At 43.6% G+C, this 23,549-nt stretch overlaps 1 protein-coding gene across 4 annotated transcripts in view; it reads left to right on the top strand.

Annotated features, from left to right (window-relative positions):
- The window catches only part of IGF1R (insulin like growth factor 1 receptor), a 320,134-nt gene that overhangs the window by 206,719 nt on the left and 89,866 nt on the right, over window positions 1–23,549 (top strand). Inside the window, exon 1 of one of the 4 annotated variants that reach the window (XM_012438643.2) lies at window positions 3,481–4,024. The exons of the other annotated variants lie outside the window; for them this stretch is intronic. Within the exon in view, the coding sequence (XP_012294066.1) occupies window positions 3,937–4,024 (88 nt within the window). The 5' untranslated portion in view covers window positions 3,481–3,936. Of the gene's footprint in view, window positions 1–3,480; window positions 4,025–23,549 lie in introns of those variants that run through there. 4 annotated transcript variants of the gene reach the window in all.

A 23,549-nucleotide genomic window follows, 5' to 3' on the forward strand; every position in this document is an offset into this window, starting at 1 on the left:
TCACGAGGTCAAGAGATCAAGACCATCCTGGTCAACAAGGTGAAACCCCATCTCTACTAAAAATACAAAATTAGCTGGGCGTGGTGGCGCACGCCTGTAATCCCAGCTACTTGGGAGGCTGAGGCAGGAGAATGGGTAACAAGAGCGAAACTCCGTCTCAAAAAAAACAAAAACAAAAACAAAAAACTTCCATAGTGCCTAAATAATTAAAATAGTGAGGTACCAACAGATGAAGAGAGTCCAAATATAGATGCAAGTAGCTGTGGGAATTTCGTTATTTGATAAAGGCAGCTTCACAAATCAGTGGAACTATGACGAACTCTTAACTTACTGGATTGGGGCATATAAATTATTCCTCAACCATGCCATGCTTCTCTTCTCTGGAAAAGAAAGAAAGGTAGGTTCATACATTATACCATGTACCAGGCTAAAATCCAAATGAATCCAAGGTAAAAAATGTAAACAAAACTATGAAAGTCCTGGAAGAACACAGAGGGAGCTCCTTTTTATAACCTTGGAACAGAGAAAGCCTTTCTAGTTTCAACTCAAAATCCAGAAGCCAGAAAAGAAAACATTCATAAAAATTGAATTTAAATTACAAAAAAACTTTGTGCATGGCCAAAAACCATAAGCAAAGACAAATGCCAAACTGAGAAAAATAATTCAAAACTTCTATCACAAAGAGCTAATCTCCCTTGTTTAAAAAACAAAGTAAAACAGAGCTCCTAGAAGTTGATAAGGAAGAGGCTAACAGTTCAGTAGGATTTGGGATGAAGTATTGAACAGATAGCTCACAGAAAAAGAAACACAAATAGCTAATTAAACAGAGGAAAAAATGTTTGATCTCATACAAGAAATACAAATTAAAACTACACCAAGATACCATTTTTTCACTTCTCATACTGGAAAAAATCCAAAATATTTGAAAACACAGTTAGGAAAACAGCCCCACATGGCTGGGAGGACTGCAGAATGGCAGCACATCTGTAGAGGAGAATTTGGCAATCTCTCTCAGAATGAACACATATTCTTTGACTCACCAATTTTGGAGAAGACATTCACCCCGTAGATAACTTGCACACGTGAAATGACAGTTGTGCAAAGTCATTCATTGTAGTATTGTTTCAAACGGCAAAAGAGGAAAATGTACCCAAAATTCCATCACTAAGGGAGTAAATAACTTAGGATAATAACTCCCAAACTTATTTTCTCATTAGAATAACCTATGCTTCCCCGCAACCCCTCAAGCTCAGGTCAAGCTCCAGACCAATTAAATCAGTCTCTGGAACATGGGACACAGATTTCATGTTTTTTTATTCCAATGTACAGACAAGTTTGGGAACCAAATTAGGGTTTATCCATGCAGTGGAATATTATTTAGCATGAAACAGATTTGCCTATATAGACAGATTTCCAAGATATATTAAGTAAAAATAAGTAATAATATGCACTGAAAGCCAAGTAGGGGAAGAAAGAGTCTGTGCTCTGTCATATATATACATATTTTTTTCAAGTTTTGAACCATGTAAAGTTATTATCTATACCCCTCAAAATTTCCCATTAAAAAACAAGTATTTATAGTAAGAGGCTTAACGTGGGGCTGGTGTTTATTATTGAAATTACGAATTTTGACAGCAGTAATTTGCCATTTCCCACCATTAATCTGCATCCATTTGGCAGTATCTATGGCTAATACATATAACATGTAACACTGGGATGCAGGTGGAGACTGTGGGTTTCAGCTGTGGGACCCTGGGATTCTCAGGTCCACTGGAACTTCTCCGATCAAGTGAGGCAGACAGAGCTTAGCCAGTCTTACTGAGGACTAGTATGTCTTTGTTTCTGTTTTTGTTTTTTGTGTGTGTGAGACGGAGTCTCGCTCTGTTGCCCAAGCTGGAGTGCAGTGGCATGATCTTGGCTTACTGCAACCTCTGCCTCCTGGGTTCAAGCAATTCACTTGTCTCAGCCTCCCGAGTAGCTGGGACTACAGGTGTGTGCCACCACGCCTGGCTAATATATATATACATGTATTTTTAGTAGAGACGGGGGTTCACTCTGTTTGCCAGGATGGTCTCTATCTTCTGACCTCATGATTCACCCGCCTTGGCCTCCCAAAGTTCTGGGATTACAGGCGTGAGCCACTGTGTGAAGCCCTGAGGACTAGTATTTTTCAGTGTGTGTCACACTGAGGGGACATAGTGAAGTAAGCCTTTCTAAACCATGTCTTCCCTTTGTCTGAATATGTTCCTGAGTGACCTATTCTCTGTTGTCCTTAATTGTACCTAAAGTTAATGTGGAACTTTTGGTATGGACTAGGCATTCTTCCAGTAGACTAGAGATGTGGTGGCAAACACAACAGCTGAAAAGTTCCTGTCCTTATTGGAGCTGTTATGCGGACGGGGGAGAAGACAGACTGTAGGCATAAATGAGTCACTGGGAAAGGAGGATGGTATTGAAATTTCCTGGAGAAAATTAAGTAGATCTGTGTGATAGTGGCTGGCAGGTGGGCGTGGTGGTGGGGATGATGTTGAAGCAGAGACCTGAAGGTTGAGAAAGAGCCAGCCACTCACGGACATAGAGGCGGTCTTCAGGCTGAGAGAGCAGAGAAAGGACCCAGTGGCAGAGACAAGCTGGAAACAGCACTGCTTCCATGGTCTGGAGACTAGAATATGTGGGTTCTGCAGACACCTGGGGGGCACCACCTAGTAAACCTGCCTTTCGGCTCTTAGTTCTTCCAGCAAACCATGCCAGCTGTGGCTCTGTAGCCAAGTCCTGGCAAGAGGGCAGAGGTTGCAAGGGGGCCTCTCCGAGGTGCTCTGGGAGCACAGAGGAGTCGGGTGGCACTTTAGCAGGTTGCCAAGGAAGGAAGTGATTTTTAGACAGAATAGGAATTTGCCAAGTAGAGAAGGCAGAAAAAGGCATAACTGGCAGAGGAGGCAGCATACATTCTGAGTAACTGCATGTGTACAGGGAACCACTGAGCGATGGGCAAGGGCTGGGCACTTGGAGGGGGGACCATGTTAACTTGTCAGCAAGGAACTGGGTAGGAGTACTTGGCTTGGGGACAGCAGAAGCGGGTGCGAGTGTTGAAGAAGATGAGAACTGAGTGCTGCAAAAGTTTGGCAAGACTTGAGTGAGTGCTTATTGTGGACCTGTATCTCCAATAGAGACACAAATCAGAATATAACACCTTGCCCTTGTATGCTCAGGCTCTAGTGAGGTGGAGAGACTGGCAAGCAGAGACGAAATACGGTGTTGAAAGCTCCATCCGCAACGATTTCAGAGCACTTCTGCAGGAAGTGGGATGGCCGGGGCAAGGGAAACCATGGAGAACAGTGGCCTCTCCCGGGCAGGCAGGGTAAGGCCTAGAAAGCAGCAGCTGAGTGAAGGTTTGTATGTAGCCCATCCAGGGACCTGCGACGGACACAGCGGCTGGAAGGAGGGGGTGCTTAGAGACGAGGGGTCATTCACATGCCAGGCGGCCTGGGCTGGGGACAGATGCTGGAGGAGAGTGCTGGCCAGAGGGTGGCAGAGAGGCCCCCCAGGTGGCAAGTTTGCATTCTGTTGCTTCCTGCTTCTAGAAGCCTTTGTTTACGTTTTAAGCTTGGACAGTCTGGCTGTCTGGCCCCGAGTGACAACGTGACTTATCATCAGAGCGCAGCACCAAGGAGCACATAAGTGAAGTGATATCCCTCCTGGGTCCAGCCTCCCGCTCCCCGTTGCCTTCTCCTACCTTCCCAGTCCTCGCTTAGTACCCGGGGCCTTGCCAGAATCTCAGAAAGAATCTCTGGAACCCCACTCAGGACCTCTGAGGTGATTGTGCACCTAGAGGCAGCCCCAGGTGCTGCCGAATTTGAGGAAGCAGCACCCCCCGCTGGAAGCTGGGAAGTTTCCCCTGGCTGAGGGCCTGTGAGGATGGGGAGGCCAGAATGAGGAATGGGTTGTGAGTCGAGACCAAGCAGAACGGGACTTAGCATGGAAGATGATAGCCTGGGTGAACTACGCCCTGTATGGAAAAAGCAAGGTAACTGCTTATTTCTTGTAAAGTGAGCCTAATAACATCATGTTTCTTTTTATACAAGCTCCCAAACTCAGCCCCTCCGAGTGAGATCACAGCTCCAGGAGTTTGCAAGGAAAGGGTCTAACGGGGCATCTGATTCACCCATGTGCCCTTAATGGCGTATTATTGTGTGAGTAAAGCAACAATTTTTAGTACAGGGATTTAAAACAACTTCTGCAAAGACAGAACTAAAAATTAATATTAAAAGGCGGAGGGTAGGGGTGGAGGGCAGGAAGGAGGAGAAACTAAATTGCCATTCTCTTTGGAGACTTTCTAAAACCCAAGATGAAGAAGAGGAGTCAAATTATGGAAACAAAACCTTTGCGGTTTTCCACAGAACAAAAACGATGTGAAGCGGCAAGTCAGCAGTTCTGATGCAGGGGCTCCGGGGGACGCCCCCTTGTAGGCTATAGTGTGCGCCCTTCCTGCTGTCCCCTCAGAGGGGCTGAGGCTCCTTTTGTCTGGCGCGCGCCCCACCCCGCCCCGGGCGGAAAAGAGGGAGCGGGCACCCCGCGCCCGCGCCGCCGCCGTGGACCAAGGTTGTTTACTACTTTCTACTCCGAATAACACGCCAATCACCAGGGCCCACCCTTCCCGCCAGCCAATCGGCGCGTTGGGAAATTCCACCTTTCTGCGGGGCCCGGGCAGCGACTGGCTGGAGCGCCTGTCAGTCAAGCGGGCATCCCGCAAGGATGCAGCAGGAGTATTAGGGACACGATCACCAGAGCAGAGGAGGAGTAACCTTCCCCATAAACAAGATGTGCACCCCCGCCCCCCAACTAAGAAAGCGGAGCGGGGTGGAGGGGGCGGTGGTGGAGCAGCCGAAGCACAACCCAACACCGGGGCCCCACCGGAGAGAAGCAGGCCGAGCGCAGAGTCGGGGAATCCCTCCCTCCGCCTCCCGCCGCAGCTGCAGTTGTAAACACGTTTCCCTCCATGTCTGTTTTCCCTTCTCTCTCACCGTGGCCATTACGGGCTGCTGTTTACAAAAATCGTGCAGGGCTGTGATACCCCCGTCCTCCCTTCCCCCGGAGTCCCTGCCTTTATTCTGGCTTTTTTCTCTTTCTCCTCCTGGTGAGCACAGCATACTGTATTCAGGCATGTTTTCCTTTCATTGCTGTCCATGTGGGACAAGTCATGCTTTATCAACGTGCACCATTTTCTTCTACAAATGCCGCCCTTCCTCTTTAAATTGCTGGAATGGACAGATCGATTTTGATGAGCAACGCTGCAGCAAAAACAAGGTGCATCTCTGGAAGGACTGGGTGGTTTTATCGTTATTGTTGCTGGCTTGGGTCACATCGGATGCTATTTTAAATTCTGTGTTTTATTCCACTATGAGTCTTGAATCCTTTCCCCATTTCTAGGTTTGAAGTATGTTTCCCCTCTTAAAAAAAAAAAAAAAAAAAGGCAGTATTGTGTTGAACCAAATGTTTTTCTACCTTCTCCTGTGATCTGAATCAGGTTTCCCATTTCCAGCAGTACAATGTGGTTGTATTCAGTGTGATAGGGGCGTAGTGGACACGAATTATTTGTGACAGGGCTGCCTGGAAGATACGGAACGGAGTTTGCGTGGCCCGGAGCAGCTCCAGTGTCTGAGGCTTCTCTGTGACAGAGGCTCCAAGCAGGAAGCGCAGGGAAAATGGCAAAATACAGCATGTGGCATTCAGTTGCAAAATGCCCTTTTGTAGACGTTGGTATTCCAGATGACATCCAGTCTTGTTTAGTTTTTTTAAAGAAAGGAAAGATAATCTATGAAGATGGTTTGTTTGGAATATTTTGTGAAAAGCCTTTTCAGCATGAAAAGCCTTTCAGCATGAGTGGACAATAAGTCTCCCTCTTGCGATTCTGAGTTGCTTTTTGGTTGGTAGGAATTTCAGGGACGGGTTGCAAAGCTGTGGCCGCGGGAAAGGGTTGGTGCCATGTGCCCGTCTCAGCCCCTGCGGCCTCTGCACTTTTTCAGTGATGGGGCACTACGGGAGAAATGTAGGGAGTGGAAGAAGAGGGGAAGGCCCATTGCGAATAGAAACATAAGGCGTGGCCTGGGTGATCAGGATGTGCCAGAGTAGCCACCAGACTTACTTAAACCCCAGGAAAAGTCCTACCTCAAGTTAGGCACAACATCTGACTCGAATTTCGCTCTGTTTTTTCTCTTTGAGTTGTCGGGGTTTGTGCACCCTCCCCTACGAGGAATATTTTTCCTAAAGGATGGAATGAATGTATATCATGGTATGATTGGTGGCATATGTTTAACCTTTGTTTCATGATTTGAGAGGAATGGTTCTCATGTATCATGTGGTGACAGCAGGCTAAGGAGTGCACCAGAGCTGAGGCAGAGTTCTACCTCGGCCTGGGGCCACAGAGTTCTGGGCATTGTGACACCCTCTTTCGAAGTTACAAAACTGAGCAAGTGATTGAAGGCAGAAAAACACTATAATGAAGCGTGCTCCAGTGATGCGTGCTCTGGCTTCTCTCCCTTATTCATCTGAGCCAGGTGCTTTCGCCACAGTGAGCCTGGGTGTCCCCTGCCTGAAATGAGAACAGTGATGTCTATGCAAGGATGTAGGACTCAAGTGCCTTAGGGCTCGTGAGGTACCCAGGGCTGCAACTTTCCCTTCTCTGTCTGGTAAATCATCTCCCCCATTCGTTCTTTGGAGGCCCTTCATGTTTGCCTCCTAATTACTCAGAGTGGCACAGTGAACTCATCTTTTGCTGGGTTTCTGCATCACCTGCTCCTTTCTGGCCAGGTCAGCCTGTTCATTTTTCCAAGCCAGCAGCCTCTAAGTGCCAGTAAGTCACATCTGAACAACCAAAGCATGTTTCCCTGCGGGAGAATGCCAGGGCAGGCAGGTCTGGGAGCCAAGTGGATTTCTCCTGTTCAGATAAGTTGGGGGAACAGAAGAGCCCTGGCTGCCCTGCTCTTAGTGACTTGAGACAAGCTTTGAGTCACACCCAGTGAATCTCCCAAAAGCATACTTTAATCCCCACCCCAGTGTTCTGGTTCCCCCTTTCCTGCTTGAGGCAGTACAAGTACCTGGCCTTGAGTTCTACTCAGTCTGACTTCAGTTGCCTTGGTCTTCCTTCCCCTCGAACTCCCTCCCTCTTCCCCTCAACATGTGTGGAGTACCTTACCCGGCCTTCCTAGTTCTGGATTGGCTGTCCCTCTGCCAGGCCACCCCACTTTCTAGAACCAGCGTCAGACAGCCCCTACGCATCCTACTGGACTATTTCCTTCTCTGTTTTTCCTGTCAATCTTGCCTTCCCCTTTAATGGGACACGGATGCTGTCTTGTGATGTGTTCTTCCATGGTCATCTTTTCCACCCGTGGTTAGGGTAGGGAGTATTCTCTGTGTCCCCCCATGAGAGTGAGGGCAGTCTCATTTAGTGACACCATGGGCTGCAGAGCCAGGCCTGTGCATCTGACTGCACTTCAGCACTGTCAGCACAGCACAGGCACCTCAGACCCAGACGGACTCCCGAGCCTGTCTTTCTGGAGAAGGAAGTAGTAAAACATTTTCCTTGGGGAAGTTGTGAGGATTAACTGTGCCTGGCCCTGGATTTGTGCCTTGCAGGTAGTCAGGAAGTGAGTTATCGTAAGCAACACTTTTTATCATCCATAGGTGGAGATGTTACCTACTCTATAGGACTGCACAGAGAATTTTGCAAAATCACTTATGAGGGACTTGATTAATACTTGTTTACCTCTCAACCACATGGATAGATGGCCTTTATTATACTTTTGTACCCCCACTTGGCAAGCCCTCGACAAATGCTGATTCAACAAAACATTAGCTCTTTATATGTATACATTTAGAACCTGTTGCTTTGTCAGTAGTGGTTTTTATGAAAATGAATGCTTCTGGGTCAGACTTCTGGAAACCCTAATCTGAGGGAATTGGGCCCAACAGGAAAGTTAGCCCCTTAAAGGCAGTTGTCTGACCAGTATTTGGGGCACAACGAGTTCTTGCTAAATCGTGTTTTTAAAATAGTGGAGTTATTAGGTTGAAATTCTGACTAGCAAGAAAAATAATCATTGAAGTGTTGCCAGCTCCTTGTCGCTGGTGCAACTGGACAGTTTGCAGAAGCAGGCCAGTCCCTGGAGCAGAGTGGCCACAAAGGCTGTAACATGGCGTCCAAAGCTTGAAGCTGCTGTGTAGTGGCAAGGTCGCAGCGATTTTCCCATGGCCACTGTTTAGAGGGAGGTAGGGTGTGCTGAGCTCTGTCTGCTTCTGTAGAAGGGGCCTTCTCCAAGTCTGGGTAGTCTTAAGCCATTAGGACTGCTGAGTCCTTCTCCACAACAATTATGTGGGAGGCCTGCAGGGCAGGTGCTCAACTAAGCTCTGGGGCTACAAAGATGCAGAGCCATGCCCCTCCTTGGAGGCAGGCCATTGTAGATAGACTAGGACCATTGTAGCCCTTCGTGTTAAAGCAGGAGTTGTCCAACCAGGCCATATGACAGGCATGGTCCATAGTTTTCACCAGGGAGCTTTTCTGACTATACATCTCCAGCCTTGTGACTTGAACCAGTCACTTATTTCCCCTAAGCCTTGGTTTCCTCCTCCTGGTGGTAGCAGAGAGACTATCAGAGTGAGGGGCAGATGCAATAGCATATGTAAAAGGCTTAGCGTTGGGCCTGGCGTTTAATAAATGTTAGCTCATATTTTACTATGACGTAGATGCTATGTGCCTTTTGCTGAGTATTAAAGATATTGAACTGTAGCATGCATACTTGCATGAATCAGTCTGCTGAGTTATTTTAAGTTTGCATTTGAAAATAAAGAGTGGATTGCTATCCAAATATAAAGAATTGGAACCAGACTCTAAAAGGATGTTTGCTGTTCTTTAGCAAAATACCATTCTTCTTAAGTTTCATTCAATCATTCCACAAAAATCTAAGCATCTGTTTTGTCCCAGGCAGGCACTGTGCTTGTAGTGGGTGTGCAATAGCAAACGGAACACTTGCTTTCTGCTCACAGAGCTGACTGTTGGGCACAGAATTTCAACAATAAAGAAATATAAGTGTGGTGAAGGAGGAAGCTTTTGGTACTACCTGCTATATGTTTTAATATTTAAATGTTGGCTTGGGGAGGTCTTTCCATCTAAAAATAATGATTTTCTCATTTTCCTGCAAATAACCCCTTTTTCTGTAGGCAACAGGAATCGTCTTTAAGTTTTGGGTGAGAGGTTCTGTTGTTAAGGAAGAAAGATATTTTACAATCGAATGTTCAACCGGAGATAATGCCGAGGAAAGAGAAAGTATATTGGGTTTGTGCCTTGGAAGTTGCTGAGGGGAAACAGTTGTGTGCAATTGGAAAGGTGTTGCTTTAAAGAAGCTTCTGTAAAGTGACCCCATAATTAAACTGTTTCGTATGCATCTTTATTTTATTTATTTATTTATTTATTTATGTATGTTGTTTGTTTTTTGAGACAGAGTCTCACTCTGTCGCCCAGGCTGGAGTGCATTGGCGTAATCTCTGCTCATTGCAACCTCCGCCACCCAGGTTCAAGTGATTCATCTGCCTTAGCCTCCCGAATAGCTGGGACTACAGGGGTTCACAACCACACCTGGCTAATTTTTGTATTTTTAGTAGAGATGGGGTTTTGCCATATTGACTAAGTTGGTCTTGATCTCCTGATCTCATGTGATCCAACTGCCTTGGCCTCCAAAGTGCTGGGATTACAGGCGTGAGCCACCGCACCCAGGCTATATTTTTAAAATTATATGTAAATACCCAATGCTCACATTTTCATTCTTCCATCTAGTCCAGCACCATCCAATGGAAGTTTCCACCATGATGAGTGTTCTCTGGCTGCTCTGTCCAGTACAGGAGCCACTAGCCACATCTGGCTATGGAGCACTTGAAATGTGGCTAGTGCAACTGAGGAAATGGAGTTTGAATTTTTTTAAGTTTTAATTTGAATAGCTACATGTGGCTAGTGGCTACTGGACATTACAGATTTAACACAGGATTAACTGACAAAATTCTTTCCTCTTAAAAATATGTGTTTATTTTGATAAGGATTACTAAAACCTGTACATTTCATTTTTCCTGTCATATGTAGGGCTCATAAAGCGGGCATGCACATTTTTAAAAATGCAGTACAACCAATTAAACCACCTGTCTGATTGCATACATTTTCTGGAGCTGATGTTGTTGATTATTGGCAAATACTAAGTACTTATAATGTCCTAAGAACTGTAAGACAAGCAAGTCATCTTCTGTAACTGAGAGAAAACAACCAAGAAAGTCTTAATGGTTCTGTCAATCAAGTGGCTATTGATTCATGGCTATTCAAAAGCTTTTGTGGCTATGAAAATTAGATTTTAAAAATTTTAAAATAAAATTTTAGCTGAGTTGGTTTTTTATTTCTTCTTTTGATTCATTTGTAGTTTTCCCCCCTGCTTCATTGTTTCCTCAGATTTGGAAAATAAAGCTTGGCTGGTCAGTTTTGATTTTATTTAAATTCATTTTGTCTTCATTCCTTCTAATCTAGCACAGTTCTGTGATGTATTGGGATCACAGTGCTTCAGGGAAACATTGAAACATGAAAACATTTCCAGTTATATTTAATTTTCCTTCTTGAATAGAAAAATATTTTCAACTTAATCCTCCCTCTCCCCTCTTGAAATGAATTGCATGCTTTAGAAATAACATCAATCCACCCAAGTACACAAGGACAATCTCAGCCATTTAATGGAAATAGAAAGGCTCAGAGAACTCTAGGCTTGGGAGGCACAGACTCAGCCTTTCAGGATGCCAATCAGCATGGACAGGGTCTCGCCTGGGCTCTTCCTCCTGCACTGTGCAGCACAGCAAACCAGCATAGCAGGCCATGGCCAGGGGGTGCTGGGAGAAGTCTCTCTGTTTTAACAACAGCATCATCCTTATCTGCACCCCACTTTTATTTTTAACAGCTTATAAGTGGCTGCCACAGCTAGTTGATGTTGAAACTTCCTCTTTCCAAACCATCTGATATCTGGGACCAGCTACGCTTGAAGGTGTCTGAACATGCCACAGGGTGGCTCACACTTATTAAGGGAGGAAGGCCAGTAAGTAAGCCTTCCTCAGTGACAGAATTCTATCTTCAGTCTACCCTTTGATTCTGTTGTGGTTGTTCCTTAGAGCTTTTTTTTGCTCATTAGGAAGCCCAGCCTTGGGGGAAGGTTTAGCCTCTCTTCTAAGCAAGAAGTAAAATGTCATAATGAAAAAGAAAAGTCCAATGTAGAAACACATCCACTTTGAGCTCCACTGGGCTATCGTTCCAGTTACAAAGCCTATGCATATTGAGATCGGTGTAAAAATTCAGCACGTCCACCTGCATAATAATGAGCAGTGTATTGAAAGCACATTTTATTTAGTTTTGCAACAAGCCAGTGAGGTAGATTCTACCAACACTGTTTTACTGGGAAACAAATGGAAGCCTGGAAAAATAAATTGTCCACATCACACTCTTTGTAGGTGGTAAACATGGGATTTAAACGAAGATATACTTGATTTTAAAATGTTTGCTTTTCATTTGCATTACTGCAGCTATGATCTTTGCACTCAGACATTCTAGAATATTTGGTGTTGCGTGTTTTTGCCCCAAGAAAGAGCTCATGAAAATGAAACTTTCCAGTTTGTAAGCTTTGCCCTCAAGAAGGGAAAGAAACTCTTGCAAGGTTTCTAAAACCAAAAGAAAATGAAAAGTAACTTTATTGTATCTGGGTGTTCTGATTAAATTATGGCTTTTGGGAGCTTGTGGATTTCTCAGGGTCCAGAGAGCCAGGATTTTTCCTTTTAATAAATATCACTTTTTAAAACAAACACCACATTCTTAAATGCATGGTTAAGTGTATAGATTTAGTTTTAAGATGTCCTAGCCTAAACAAACATCACGTTCTTAAATGCATGATTAAGTGTATAGGTTGATTTAGTTATAAGATGTCTTAGCCTATATAAGAAGGTATATGTGTTAGAATTAATTTCCTCAATAAAAAGAAAGAAATTCAAGAATTGTGGTTCTGTTGGTCTTCTGTATTGTGTATTTTTGTGCTGGCAAAGCAGCATACCTTGGTTCTTGGGTTTCATGACCACATGGGTAGTTTCTAGAAGTTTGGTTTTTTTTTTTTGCGATGGAGTCTTGCTCTTTCACCCAGGCTAGGGTGCAGTGGTGTGATCTCGGCTCACTGCAACCTCTACTTGCCAGGATCAGTGATTCTTCTGCCTCAGCCTCCCGGGTAGCTGGAATTACAGGTGTGTGCCACTACACCCAGCTTATTTTTGTATTTTTAGTAGAGATGGGGTTTCAGCATGTTGGCCAGGCTGGAGTTTCTTGAGGTCTTGACTAATCCTTGACTCTGAACTGTATGATTAAAGACTTTTGAAATGGCACACCGTTTCTGAACACTTAGGCCAATTTCAGTTGCTTTTATCCAAAAATAAGACATAATTTTCAGACTCAGGGCACAGCACTGAGTACAAAAGTCCAAACCCTTGTAACAAACCATCCTAGTAGAAATCTGGATCTTGAGTATCTCAGATTCTTAGTAGATTTTGAACTCCATGAGCCAGGCCTCTCACAGCAAGCCTCTCCAATATGCTCAATAAATATTTGTCAAATCGAGCAATGACCAGATGACGAAATACATTAAAGCCTTAGGGAGAACTGAGATGACTGCACCAGTTTTTGTGCACTATCAGGCTGGTAATCTTTCCAACATATATTCTGTACTTCTTTGCTTCTTACTCCAGTGAATATAATTTAATCATTTCTGGCCAACTTGAGGACATCAGTGAGCATAAATGGTTGTATTATGCATAATACAGTGATACCCTCAAGGCCAACAGAGAGGCAGTTTGCCCTCTACTGAAGGTTTCTTGTGCTTATTGTGTTCTTATGGTTTGGTTTTATCATTTTTATGTCTCCATTCTGTTTAATAGACTTATTTCAGTAAGAAGAGAAAGCTGTCTCCATCAGCGCCTCTGTAGGTGATTATTTGCTGCTTCCTTTTTGCTGTGAGTGCTTTGAAAACAGATTTCTAAGCTTGTTAGAATTATGTGTTAAGAGTAAATAGGCAGTAAGTGAAACCAGGCTTCTTCCTGGTGCCTGACTATCCCAGAAATGTATACTTGCTGAATAGTTGAGTTCCGGAAAGGTGAGGTATCCATGTGTGAGAAGTTTATTCCTTTGCATGATTTTTTTTTTCTTTTACTTCCCTCCCTCCCTTACCCACGTCTCTGCTTTTCTCTGTACATCTTTCTATCTCAGTCTGTCTCTCTTATGATAGTTGCTGGAATAATTTAAATGAATGTAACTCATTTACCCACATGGAAACCCAACTTAGTAGTGAATAAAAACAAATCTTCCAAATGAATGCACTTTCCACTTGATGTACTGTAAACAAGCCCTTGGCACACCTAGTTCAATGACATAGTATTTTAGAAGGGCCTCCTTATACCTTGCTTTCAAATAAACATACATGTAGGGACATTCTGAAGCAGTTTGTTATGGGTCTTCTCCCCTCCTGCTATTAGCTCCACCCTCCTAGTCTTTCTCTTTAGCTATACTGACCCTGGTAGGGAGGACCCTTATCATACCCTCAGCGTGCAGCGCTTGTGCTCCTTAGTGCGCATACCCCCACCCTCCATGGTCTCTCTCGCTGTTCTCAGGTTAGGCCCTGCTTCTAGGGGACATCAGCTTTCCACCCTTCACTATATACTTCTTAATTGTTGCAGCCTTTGCAAGCAAAACTTGTTTTGATTTGGAAGACAGCATGGTCTGATAGAGCCGTAGATCGTGGGTTGAGGAAAATCTGAGTTTGCCCCCCATCTTCACCACCTCTGAGCCTCTGATACAAGTCAGCAAGTCTTTGCACCTGAGTCTCCTTTCTGTAAAAAGGAGCTTATGGGGATGTAATCAGAGAAGCCTAGCACTGCTCCTGGTACAAGGCACTGACTGAATCCATGGCACACTGACTCCTTTCCTTTCAGTAATAATGTCCAGAAAAGGGCACATGTACCTAAAATTCGTCGACAGCAGAATTCTCATCTTCTATTGCAGATCCCATCATGCTTGGAACACCAAAATAAAAATGGTAGCTTTTCACATTCACTTGTGGCTTCAAGTTTTCGTTATTCCCCAATGAGGATCATTTCATTTGGGGCTGGTCTCTGGAAAAAAGTAGATCAAGCTTTTCAGATGAGATTTCGGTGAAACTCTGACAAACTCTTTTTATTGCCTTCACTACCACATAGTGGTGGATCAGGAAACTGTAGGGCTTGTGATGCTGGAAAATTGTGGCTAATGCAGTAAAGATTTTTTTGCTGTTGAAAGAATTTGGTCTGTTTTATGTATCACATGCATAGAGCAGAAGCATATATTATCTGTAGCAGATGATAGAACAGGGTATATGGGTAAGTTAGAAAAACACAGTTCTCACCACATTTAAAGAAAAAGGACAAGGAGTTGTCACAAGGATCCAGGAGAGTGGCACATAATTTTCTGTTGTGCATTTTGTTGACTATTCCTCTTTGCATGCTTCGGCCACCTTACTTCCCACTGTCACCCCACTGGAAGACAAATCGAAGGTAAAGTAAATGCTAGGCAATATGTCAGAATGGAAACGGCCCTCAACCCAGATGCCCAGTTCTCTGCCAGCCTGAAAAAAGTCCAGCAACAGTATTTCTCTAGGAATCATCTGTAAAAAGCAGAGGTTTGCCATATCTCTAAACTAGGGATTCACTTATTTATTAAACTGTCAGTGACATCATCTTGAGATGCACGACTTTTAGCAACTCTGCTTCAAGTGGAAGGAATGCAAAGTGAAATGTATCACTGGAGGTGAGATTTTTAAAGTTTGTCAATCATTTATTGATTTGCATGTATCCTTGTAGTTCAAAGGTATTTTCCTCAATTTAGTTGATGATCATGCTGTAAGTTGTTTTCTTTTCCTTTATCAACTTTCAAAAATGTTTATGTTTTAGCTTTTAAATTTGAAATAATTTCAGACTTGTATAAAAGGTTACAAAGTTCTGGAACACCCTCCACCCAGCTTCCACAGATGTTAACATCTTACATAACCATAATACAGTCATCAGAACCCTGGGGTTAACACTTACACAGTGCTGTTAATCTCCAGACTGAATTCAAATTTCACCATTTTCCCACATATCTTTTTTTTTTTTTTTGGTTCCAGATTCAAGAGATGATCCCACCTGGCATTTATTGTGTTCAGTTTTTCTAATTTTGGGACATTTTCCTCAGTTTTCTTTAGTCATTCACCACCTTCGTACTTCTGGAGAACATGAGGCTATTTTGTAGAATATATCTTTTTGTTTGAGTTTGTGGACGTTTCTTCTTGTTTAAATTTGGGGGTTACATTTTTAGCCTGGAGATCACAGAGGTGCTGCTGTTTGTGTCTTTGTGCATCCTGTCAGGAGATACATGATGTTTACTTTCTGGTGCTGTTAGCTTTGGTCCGTTAGTTAAGGTGGTCTCTGTGGGTTCCTCCAGTATCATTACTATTTTTCCCTTTGTAATTAGGAAGAATCTTTTGGAGGTAGATACTTGAGACTATCTAAACATTCTGTTGCTCATTATTCTTTCACCCACTAATTTTAACATCCATTACTGTGATGTTTGCCAAATGGTGATTTTCTATTTCTGTTTTCTACACTTAGCAATTGGAATTCTACTCTCAGGATTTTATGTATTTTTTAACAGTGAGGGACATAAACTTTTTAACTAACAGTGGCAGGTCCACTTTTATTTAGAAGACAATTACTAGTCACATAAAGAAGAAAATATGCAGAAGCTTAAGAAATCCCAAATGTGAATGTTATTTGAAGTGTTCTTGCTATTTTTTTCCTACAAAGGAGGTGAAGAAGATGACAGGAGATCTTAATTCCCAAAATTGTCTCATGTGTTTTGGTCCTGGCTGCAAATCTCACTGGCTTTTGAGTACTCAAGAGATTGCTATTGGGGAACTGACTCTGAAGCACAGCCCAAATGCTTTAGATGGGTTGGAAAGGTTTACACCAACACCATGCATTTAATTTATCTTATGACATTTTATTTCTGAGGTTTTAAAGCTGTAATTAAAAGAAGTATTTAAAGTGTTGCTTTCCTCTTTTAGAATAAACATGGCTAGGTGTGGTGGCTCATGCCTGTTATCTCAGCAGTTTGGGAGGTCAAGGCAAGGGGACTGCTTGAGCCAAGAGTCTGAGACCAGCTTGGGCAACATAGGGAAACAACATCTCTATCAAAAAAAAAAAAATTAGCCTGGCATGGTACCATGCACCTGTGGTCCCACTTGCTTGGGAGGCTGAGGTGGGAGAATCACTTGAGCTTAGGAGGTCAAGGCTGCAGTGGATCGTGCCCCTCCACTCCAGCCTGGGGAACAGAGCAAGACCCTGTCTGAAATAAATAGGCAAACATTACCAACACGGCGAACAAGTTGGAGGAGGCTCCCTATTTAATTAAATTTCAGCAGTCCCAAATCTAACTGGTATGAAGAAATCATTATTAAGAATTCTCCATCACTGAAATACTAAAATCACTACTTTGTTTGAGACATCTTGCTCTGTCACCCAGGCTGGAGTGCAGTGTTGCTCTCATAGCTCAGTGTAGCCTAGACCTCCCAGGCTTAAGTTACGCTCCCACCTCAGCCTCCTGAGCAACTGAGACTACAGGCGTGTGCCACCATGCCCAGCTAATTTTTTTATTTTTCATAGAGGTGGGGTATTACTATGTTACCCAGGTTCCTCTTGAACTCCTGGCCTCAAGCCATCTTCTCCAATCGGCCTCCCAAAGTGCTGTGATTACAGGCGGGAGCCACAGCACTCAGCCTAAAAATAACCCTTTATCCAAAAGAAAGTTTTAAAAAATTGTCTGTTCTCTGATTTTAATCTATCTATGTGGTCTTTTCTATTGTTTTTAAAATTAAAAAGATATACACTCCTCAAGTGTAACATTTTATCAAATCTCTTACCTCTATTTGATGAAACTGTGAATGGCTAAATTTTTTAAATATCCTTCAATCCATCCCAGTTTGTAATTTTATTATGGCCCGCAGACAAGAGCATGCAAGCCATACTAAGTTTCCTGTGGCCCTCGTTTTTCCTCACTGCTATTTGTAACTTACCCTAAATTAAATTTTAGGAGTCTGAAATGTAGCTGTTATATTTGGGAGATGTGGAGAAAAGAATCTTAGGCATCGCAAAACCCCTAAGTGCTCAGTAAGATAGGCTGTCAGATCACACATGCTTGCTAGATCAAAGAGGACTCCTGACAGTAGTAGAAATGATTCTGAGTTAGTTTGTATACTAAGTATATACTATATATAGCTTTTGAAGGTGAGACTGGCACAGGATTCACAATATTGTGTACTAAGAGTTATTTTGTGTTTGCAATTTCCAAATCAGTGTTTTAAAGTTGGCTGCAGAATAGAGGAAGATAGGTAAAATCTATTTGAGTATTACTTCTAGACCCCAAAGGATATGTTGGACTAATTCCCAGCATGTCCTGTAAAGTGATTGCTGGTACAGGAGTGGATCTGTGTTTGGAAACTCCGCCTGGATCCCTGGCTGGGCGCCTGCAGCAGCGAAGGAGGGGCTGGTTGGAGGCGGGGCCAGGGGGGTGCTTGGTGGTCACGTGACTGTGCTCTGCCCCGCCCACCGCCCCTCACGTGGTCTCAGGCCTGGGCTTCCGGATGTGCTAAAGTGGATGGAAAAGGGAGTGGGGCGTGGGCGTGGCTTTGTGGTTAGGGAAGACTTGAACTCCTTGGGTTTTTCTTTCCTTTAAATTCTTTAATTTTGATATCTGGAAATGCATAAAGGGTTTTTCGTTTCTCCTTGACCACATGGTCCAAACCTCAGTTTTGGCAGAACGCAGTTTCGGTCTCTGGATTCCCGTGGTCCACGATCCATTTTACGTTGTAAGGAAATCATTTTGAACCATCTCAGTACACACCCTAGTGTATCCTTAAACACAATTGAGTGTTGATGGAAAATCAGCGGTCCGAGAACGGTAGGAAAAGGGCTCTCCCGCTTCCAGCTCTGGGGTTGCTACTTGCCCCACAGGCAGGAGGAGGCTCGCAGAGTTGATAAAACTTGCCCGTCACCCAGATGAGTTGGTAATGCACATATGCACGCAATTTAAAAATGAAAGTAAAAGATGCAAATATGTTGGCAAAGAAAAATTAACACGGAATACGGCATTTCTCAGTTAAACTCGTCTTAATTGTTCCCCGGGACCACCCTGTGACTCAGAGCCCAAATCTTCAGTGGAACAGCCCAGGACGTTCCTGCTGTCCACAGGAAGACGCCCCTGCCTCTGTCCCCCCACCGCCACCACACAGAAGCGCGTACTCTCTTGACTTCCATGTACCCAGTAAATGCAGATCCTGATTTAAATCTGCAGCACGCTGCTTTCTTCCCATTTCGCGTGGGAAGCTTCAGGTTCTCTTCAGTTTATTTTCTCATCACCTTCATTAAAATGCAGTAAAGCAAGCAGTATAATAACGCGGATCCCCGCAAATAGAGGGAATTTATTGAAAACAAGAATGGCTTGAAAGATTCAACTTCATCTTAAAAATCAGAAACAGACTATTGTTATTAATAACTTTAGAAACGAAGATCTAACTTCTGATAAATTATTTCAGAGGAGTGGTTCAAAAGTAGTAGATAGTTCTGCGTGGTCATCAATTATAGTGATTTCCTTGCATCAGCTCCAGAAAATCAGAATATTCATGAGCTTTCCAGTCTGACTCAGACCTTCAGGAGCCATGAAATTTTCCTGTTGGGATGAGAGGAAGCGCTGGCGGTCGTTTCAGCAGCTTAATTAAACCAGAAATAGATAAGCACCGGCGAGGGGTTATGTCCACTTGTTTGCTCCCATCGTGTTGTTTTTAACGTGTGAAAGTTAAAGTTTTTAAAATCATTCTAAATGTGTGATCCTTTGTAGAATTAACTGGGTACGGGTATATGGGGGAAGTGTTTTTGTTTTTGTGAATTTGTTTAAACAAATGACTGAGGTTTTTGTTTTCCACTCTGTCTGGCCAAGCACCATTGCTACACTTTTTTAAATTCATGACATCCTGAGCAGTGAGGCTGTTCTTCAGCCTGCCTCTCCTTTTGTGATGGGAAGACAAGGAGGCAGACACCAATGGCGCCTTTCACAATGGAGGTTTGTTTGTTTATTTTTTTTTTAATTTAATGGAGGGATTGTAGATGGTGTAAAACTTCCTTGTGCCAGGAGAGAAAGAGAAAGAGAGAAAGAAAGAGAGAAATAACTAAGCCATTCTAAACAACTTTAGGAATAGATGATTCACAGGCGTCAACTTTGCACAGCAACAAAAGCCACTTTCTGGACCTGGTTCTGTGAGGTTTTAAAACAAATTGGGTTTGTTTAATTAAAATATTTTTTTTTGAGATGGAGTTTCACCCTTGTTGCCCAAGCAGGAGTGCAATGGCTCGATCTCGGTTCACTGCAACTTCCACCTCTGGGGTTCAGGCGATTTTCCTGTCTCAGCCTCCCAAGTAGTTGGGATTACAGGTACCTGCCACCACGCCCGGCTAATTTTTTGTATCTTTAGTAGAAACAGGGTTTCACCATGTTAGCCACGCTAGTCTCCTGACCTCAGGTGATCTGTCACCTTGGCTTCGCAGAGTGCTGCGATTACAGGCGTGAGCCACTGCGCCCGGACTAATTAAAATATTTCTCAAAGGCAAAAAGCACTGAGCTAAATTCTAAGAACTTGAAGTTATCTATTAATATAAGTAGTGATTTATAATTTTCTATTGAAATATATAAATCCGAGAAGCCCCACCCCTACCACCTCCCAGTCCTGAATCCCCAAGGCTCCTTTGCCTATTTTTAAAGTCGCTACTTGCACACTCCTGCCTTGCACATGCCTTGACACTGTGTGGGCCTCTTGGCTGGGAGTGTTCTTGTCCTCCTGATAGGTATCTTTTATGACATAAATCCTTGCCTTGAATTATCTGTGCCTACATCTCATCTCCTGCATCTGACTGTGCGCCTTGTATATATGTCTCTTAGCCCTCATGGTGCCTGGCATGCCTTACAAACAGATAGACCGGGTGTTTGATGAGCAAATATTTAAGTAATAAGAACTTACAGAAAGAAAAGCTTTTTGACTTTATAATTATTTTTAAAGCCATAGTGATTAAACACTATGTTAATGTAGTACTAATTCTGTGCTTCATCAACTTGTGTGAATTGTGGCATTTTTAAAGTAGGACTAATTAAGAAATATTTTGAAGTTAGGTTAAGCGTAGCAGTAATGTTTCCACTTTTTAAAATAGCCAAATCCAGGCCTGGTGCAGTGGCTCACATCTGTAATGTCAGCACTTTGGGAGGCCAAGGTGGGCAGATCGCTTGAGGTCGGGAGTTCAAGAGTAGCCTGACCAACATGGTGAAACCCCATCTCCACTAAAAACACAAAAATTAGCCGCTTGTGGTGGTGCAAGCCTGTAATCCCAGCTACTTGAAGAACTGTTTGAACCCAGGAGGTGGGGGTTCCAGTGAGTCCAGATTGCACCACTGCACTCCACTCTGGGCAAAAGAGTGAGTGAAACTGTCTCAACAAAATTTTTAAAAGGTGGGGCATGACAGTGCACACCCAGCTACTTGAGAGGCTGAGATGAAGGTTAAGGCTTCCATGAGCCATTACTTCACTCAAGCCTGGGCAACAGAATAAGACAGACCCTGTCTCAAAAAAAAAAAAGCCAAATTTATTTTTTTGTTGTTCTTTAGAATAGCCCAAAAATGGCCCTGACACATCTTTAAGGCATGGAAATGAGCCTCATGCAATCTCCTGGCAATCATTACATGAGTTCTGTCTTCTTGGCAAGATAAAGCCTCTTAGACACTCAGTCCAGGAAAATAATGCTGATTCCTTCCTACCAGTTACGAGAATTACGCTAAAAATCTCTGTGATGTGTACCGGTACACTGTAGCCTGTTGGTTGGAAGCACTGACCCTGGAGTCAGGTTGCCCATGTTGGAATTCCAGCTCTGCCTTCTTCAAGCTGTGTGACTCTGGGCAAGACACACACATATTCTCTCTCTGTGCCTCAGGCCCTGGTTCTGAAGATGAGAAAACAGCAGGCCCTCCCTCTTTGGCTTGTTGCACAGATTAAATCTGACAGTGTACACCAAGCACTTAGCACATGTCGCAGTGAGTGCCCCATCAGTGTTAGGTACCTTCCTGCTACTACTAAACATTCATTGTTCCCTTCCCTGCTCGTACCTTCAGCTTTTACTCACATCACACTCTTGAGAGAGAATTATTTTCATTAAAAAGATTTTAGTCTGCTCAGAAGCAAGTGTTACCTTTAAGAGAGTTGGGCTTATTGATAGGTTAAATTATTTCTTTGGGTTATTCTTGGGGAAAACCTGCAAAGAAATGCAGCCAGAGGACTCTGGTTCATTTGACTCCTCATCTCCTAAACATGGTTTCTTAGATTTTTATCCTTTTTTTTTTAATTTTTCAAGGAAGGGGCAAGAAGATAATTTTTCATATTATTCTTGCCATCATCTATTTATTTAATAACAATTGACTCTTGAAACATAGGAAAGTACTTATCCACCAGAAAACCCCCTTCTATTATTGGACTTTCCATTTATATGTTGCTTAATTGCAAAGAGATTTTAAGGCAGCTTTCAGTTAAGTAACCCACATGCCACATGGGTGACACAGGACCTGTATGGTCAAATTGGCAAGACAGCCACACCACAGAAGAAGGAAGATTATTCTTCCTGGAATCTGGCTCCCTCAAGATTCTTACAAGCCAAGGCAAAAGAAGAGAGACCTTAAAGTCTGTATATGCACACTTGGCTCCCCTATTTTACATATAATGCAAAGGCTTTGCTTTTGGAACGTTTGCATGAGTAGTCATCCAGTGCTAAATTAACACCTGTCTCTATCTGTGTGTGAGACTCTCTGGGAGGAGCTATGAGGCAAATAAAAATAAGGAATGGTGTCCCTCCAGGAGCTTACAATATGTGCATCACAAGTATATATGAGCATGGCCCTGGGAACACAGTGAAAAAAGGATTCCAGCCCTAGTGCACTGTACACTCGTGGAAGAGAGGTAGTAAGCCTAAAAATAAGTCTTTAAAAAACTGTGGTAAAATGAACATACCATAAAATTTACCGTCTAACCATTTTATGTGTACAGCTCGGTGGCAGTAAGACCGTTCACGTTGTTTTGCAGCATTACCACCATTTATCTTCAGAACTCTTTTTATCTCACGCAACTGAAGCTGTACCTATTAAGCAGTAACTCTTCATTCTCCCTTCCATCTAGCCCCTGGCCGAAAACAAAAGCAAATATGTCTTTGATTGTAAACATGATCAGTGCTTTGAAGGTGAGGGGAAGGATACTATCGTAAAATGACAGGGCTGCAGGAATGGCACCTACCTGCAGAGGGCGGTCAGGAGAGAGCTCCTGGGATTGATGACATCCAGCAGGCAGGTCATTAAGGCATCTCTAGGCAGGTCGAGAGTGCGAGGAGGCATTAAGCCAGGCAGAGGGAGCAGCATGTGTGAAGGCCCAGAGTCAGGAAATGGTCTGCTTCCTTCAAGGAAAAAGAAACCAGCCAGTGTGGTTGGAGCAGGGGTTAGGAGAGCAAAAGATGTGCATGTGTATGTGTGTTTGGGTACCCCTATTATGATTTAGTAAGATCACCGCCACTGTGCACTGAACCTGGAGTACAGACAGACACAGCTGAACCCCAGAAGTTCAAGAGTGCCCGCACCAGGAAATTACAGAAATCTTTGCTGAATGGATGAACAGATGCATCTTCCTTGATATAGGGTCAGAGGGGAAATCTGAGAAAAGCAGGTGGGCAGTGTACTCCCGACTTACTTCTTTCCATTGCAATGGCCTTGAGTGATGATGGGCAAGGGTGAAGGAATGTTCCCATGGCAGTGGCACCAGGATGATTTTTTTGTGAAGCAAGAGCAGTGGGTCGATAGCGGAGGTGCAGGAGGCGTGAGAACTGGGCAGTCTGACGGCTGCACCAGCCAGCTGGCTGTCCTTGCCACCTCCACGCCTAGTAGCTGACCCAGAGTGCCTGTGCACAAAGCCAGTGCTTTTTTCAAACAACCTGCATATGTTCTTGCTTGCAACTCGTCTGTCCAGACCACTGATCCAGGAAGAGATTCCTTTGACCTGGGAAGTGATAATGGCAGCTGTTTAGACGCAGCTCTCAAGCAAGCCTCCAAGTGGTTCCAATGAACCCCTAACTTTGAGTAACCTCTGGTTGAGCCAGAGAGCAGGAACTATTTGCTGCAAAACCTTGTTGAATAGTTATTTAGCATTGTCCATTTATTTGAGCATTTCAGGATGCCTATCCCAAAATCTGGTATCGCCATGTTATTTATTCCTCACCCACCTCCATCTCAGCCCAGTAATTAATAACAAGGGACTTGCTTCTTCACCTTACCACAGAGGAAGGAGCATCTGGATCGCTTTGCTATG

Source organism: Aotus nancymaae, unplaced genomic scaffold, assembly GCF_030222135.1.
Source record: "Aotus nancymaae isolate 86718 unplaced genomic scaffold, 86718_ANA_hifiasm-v0.15.2.pri h1tg000014l, whole genome shotgun sequence".
Taxonomy (NCBI): domain Eukaryota; kingdom Metazoa; phylum Chordata; class Mammalia; order Primates; family Aotidae; genus Aotus; species Aotus nancymaae.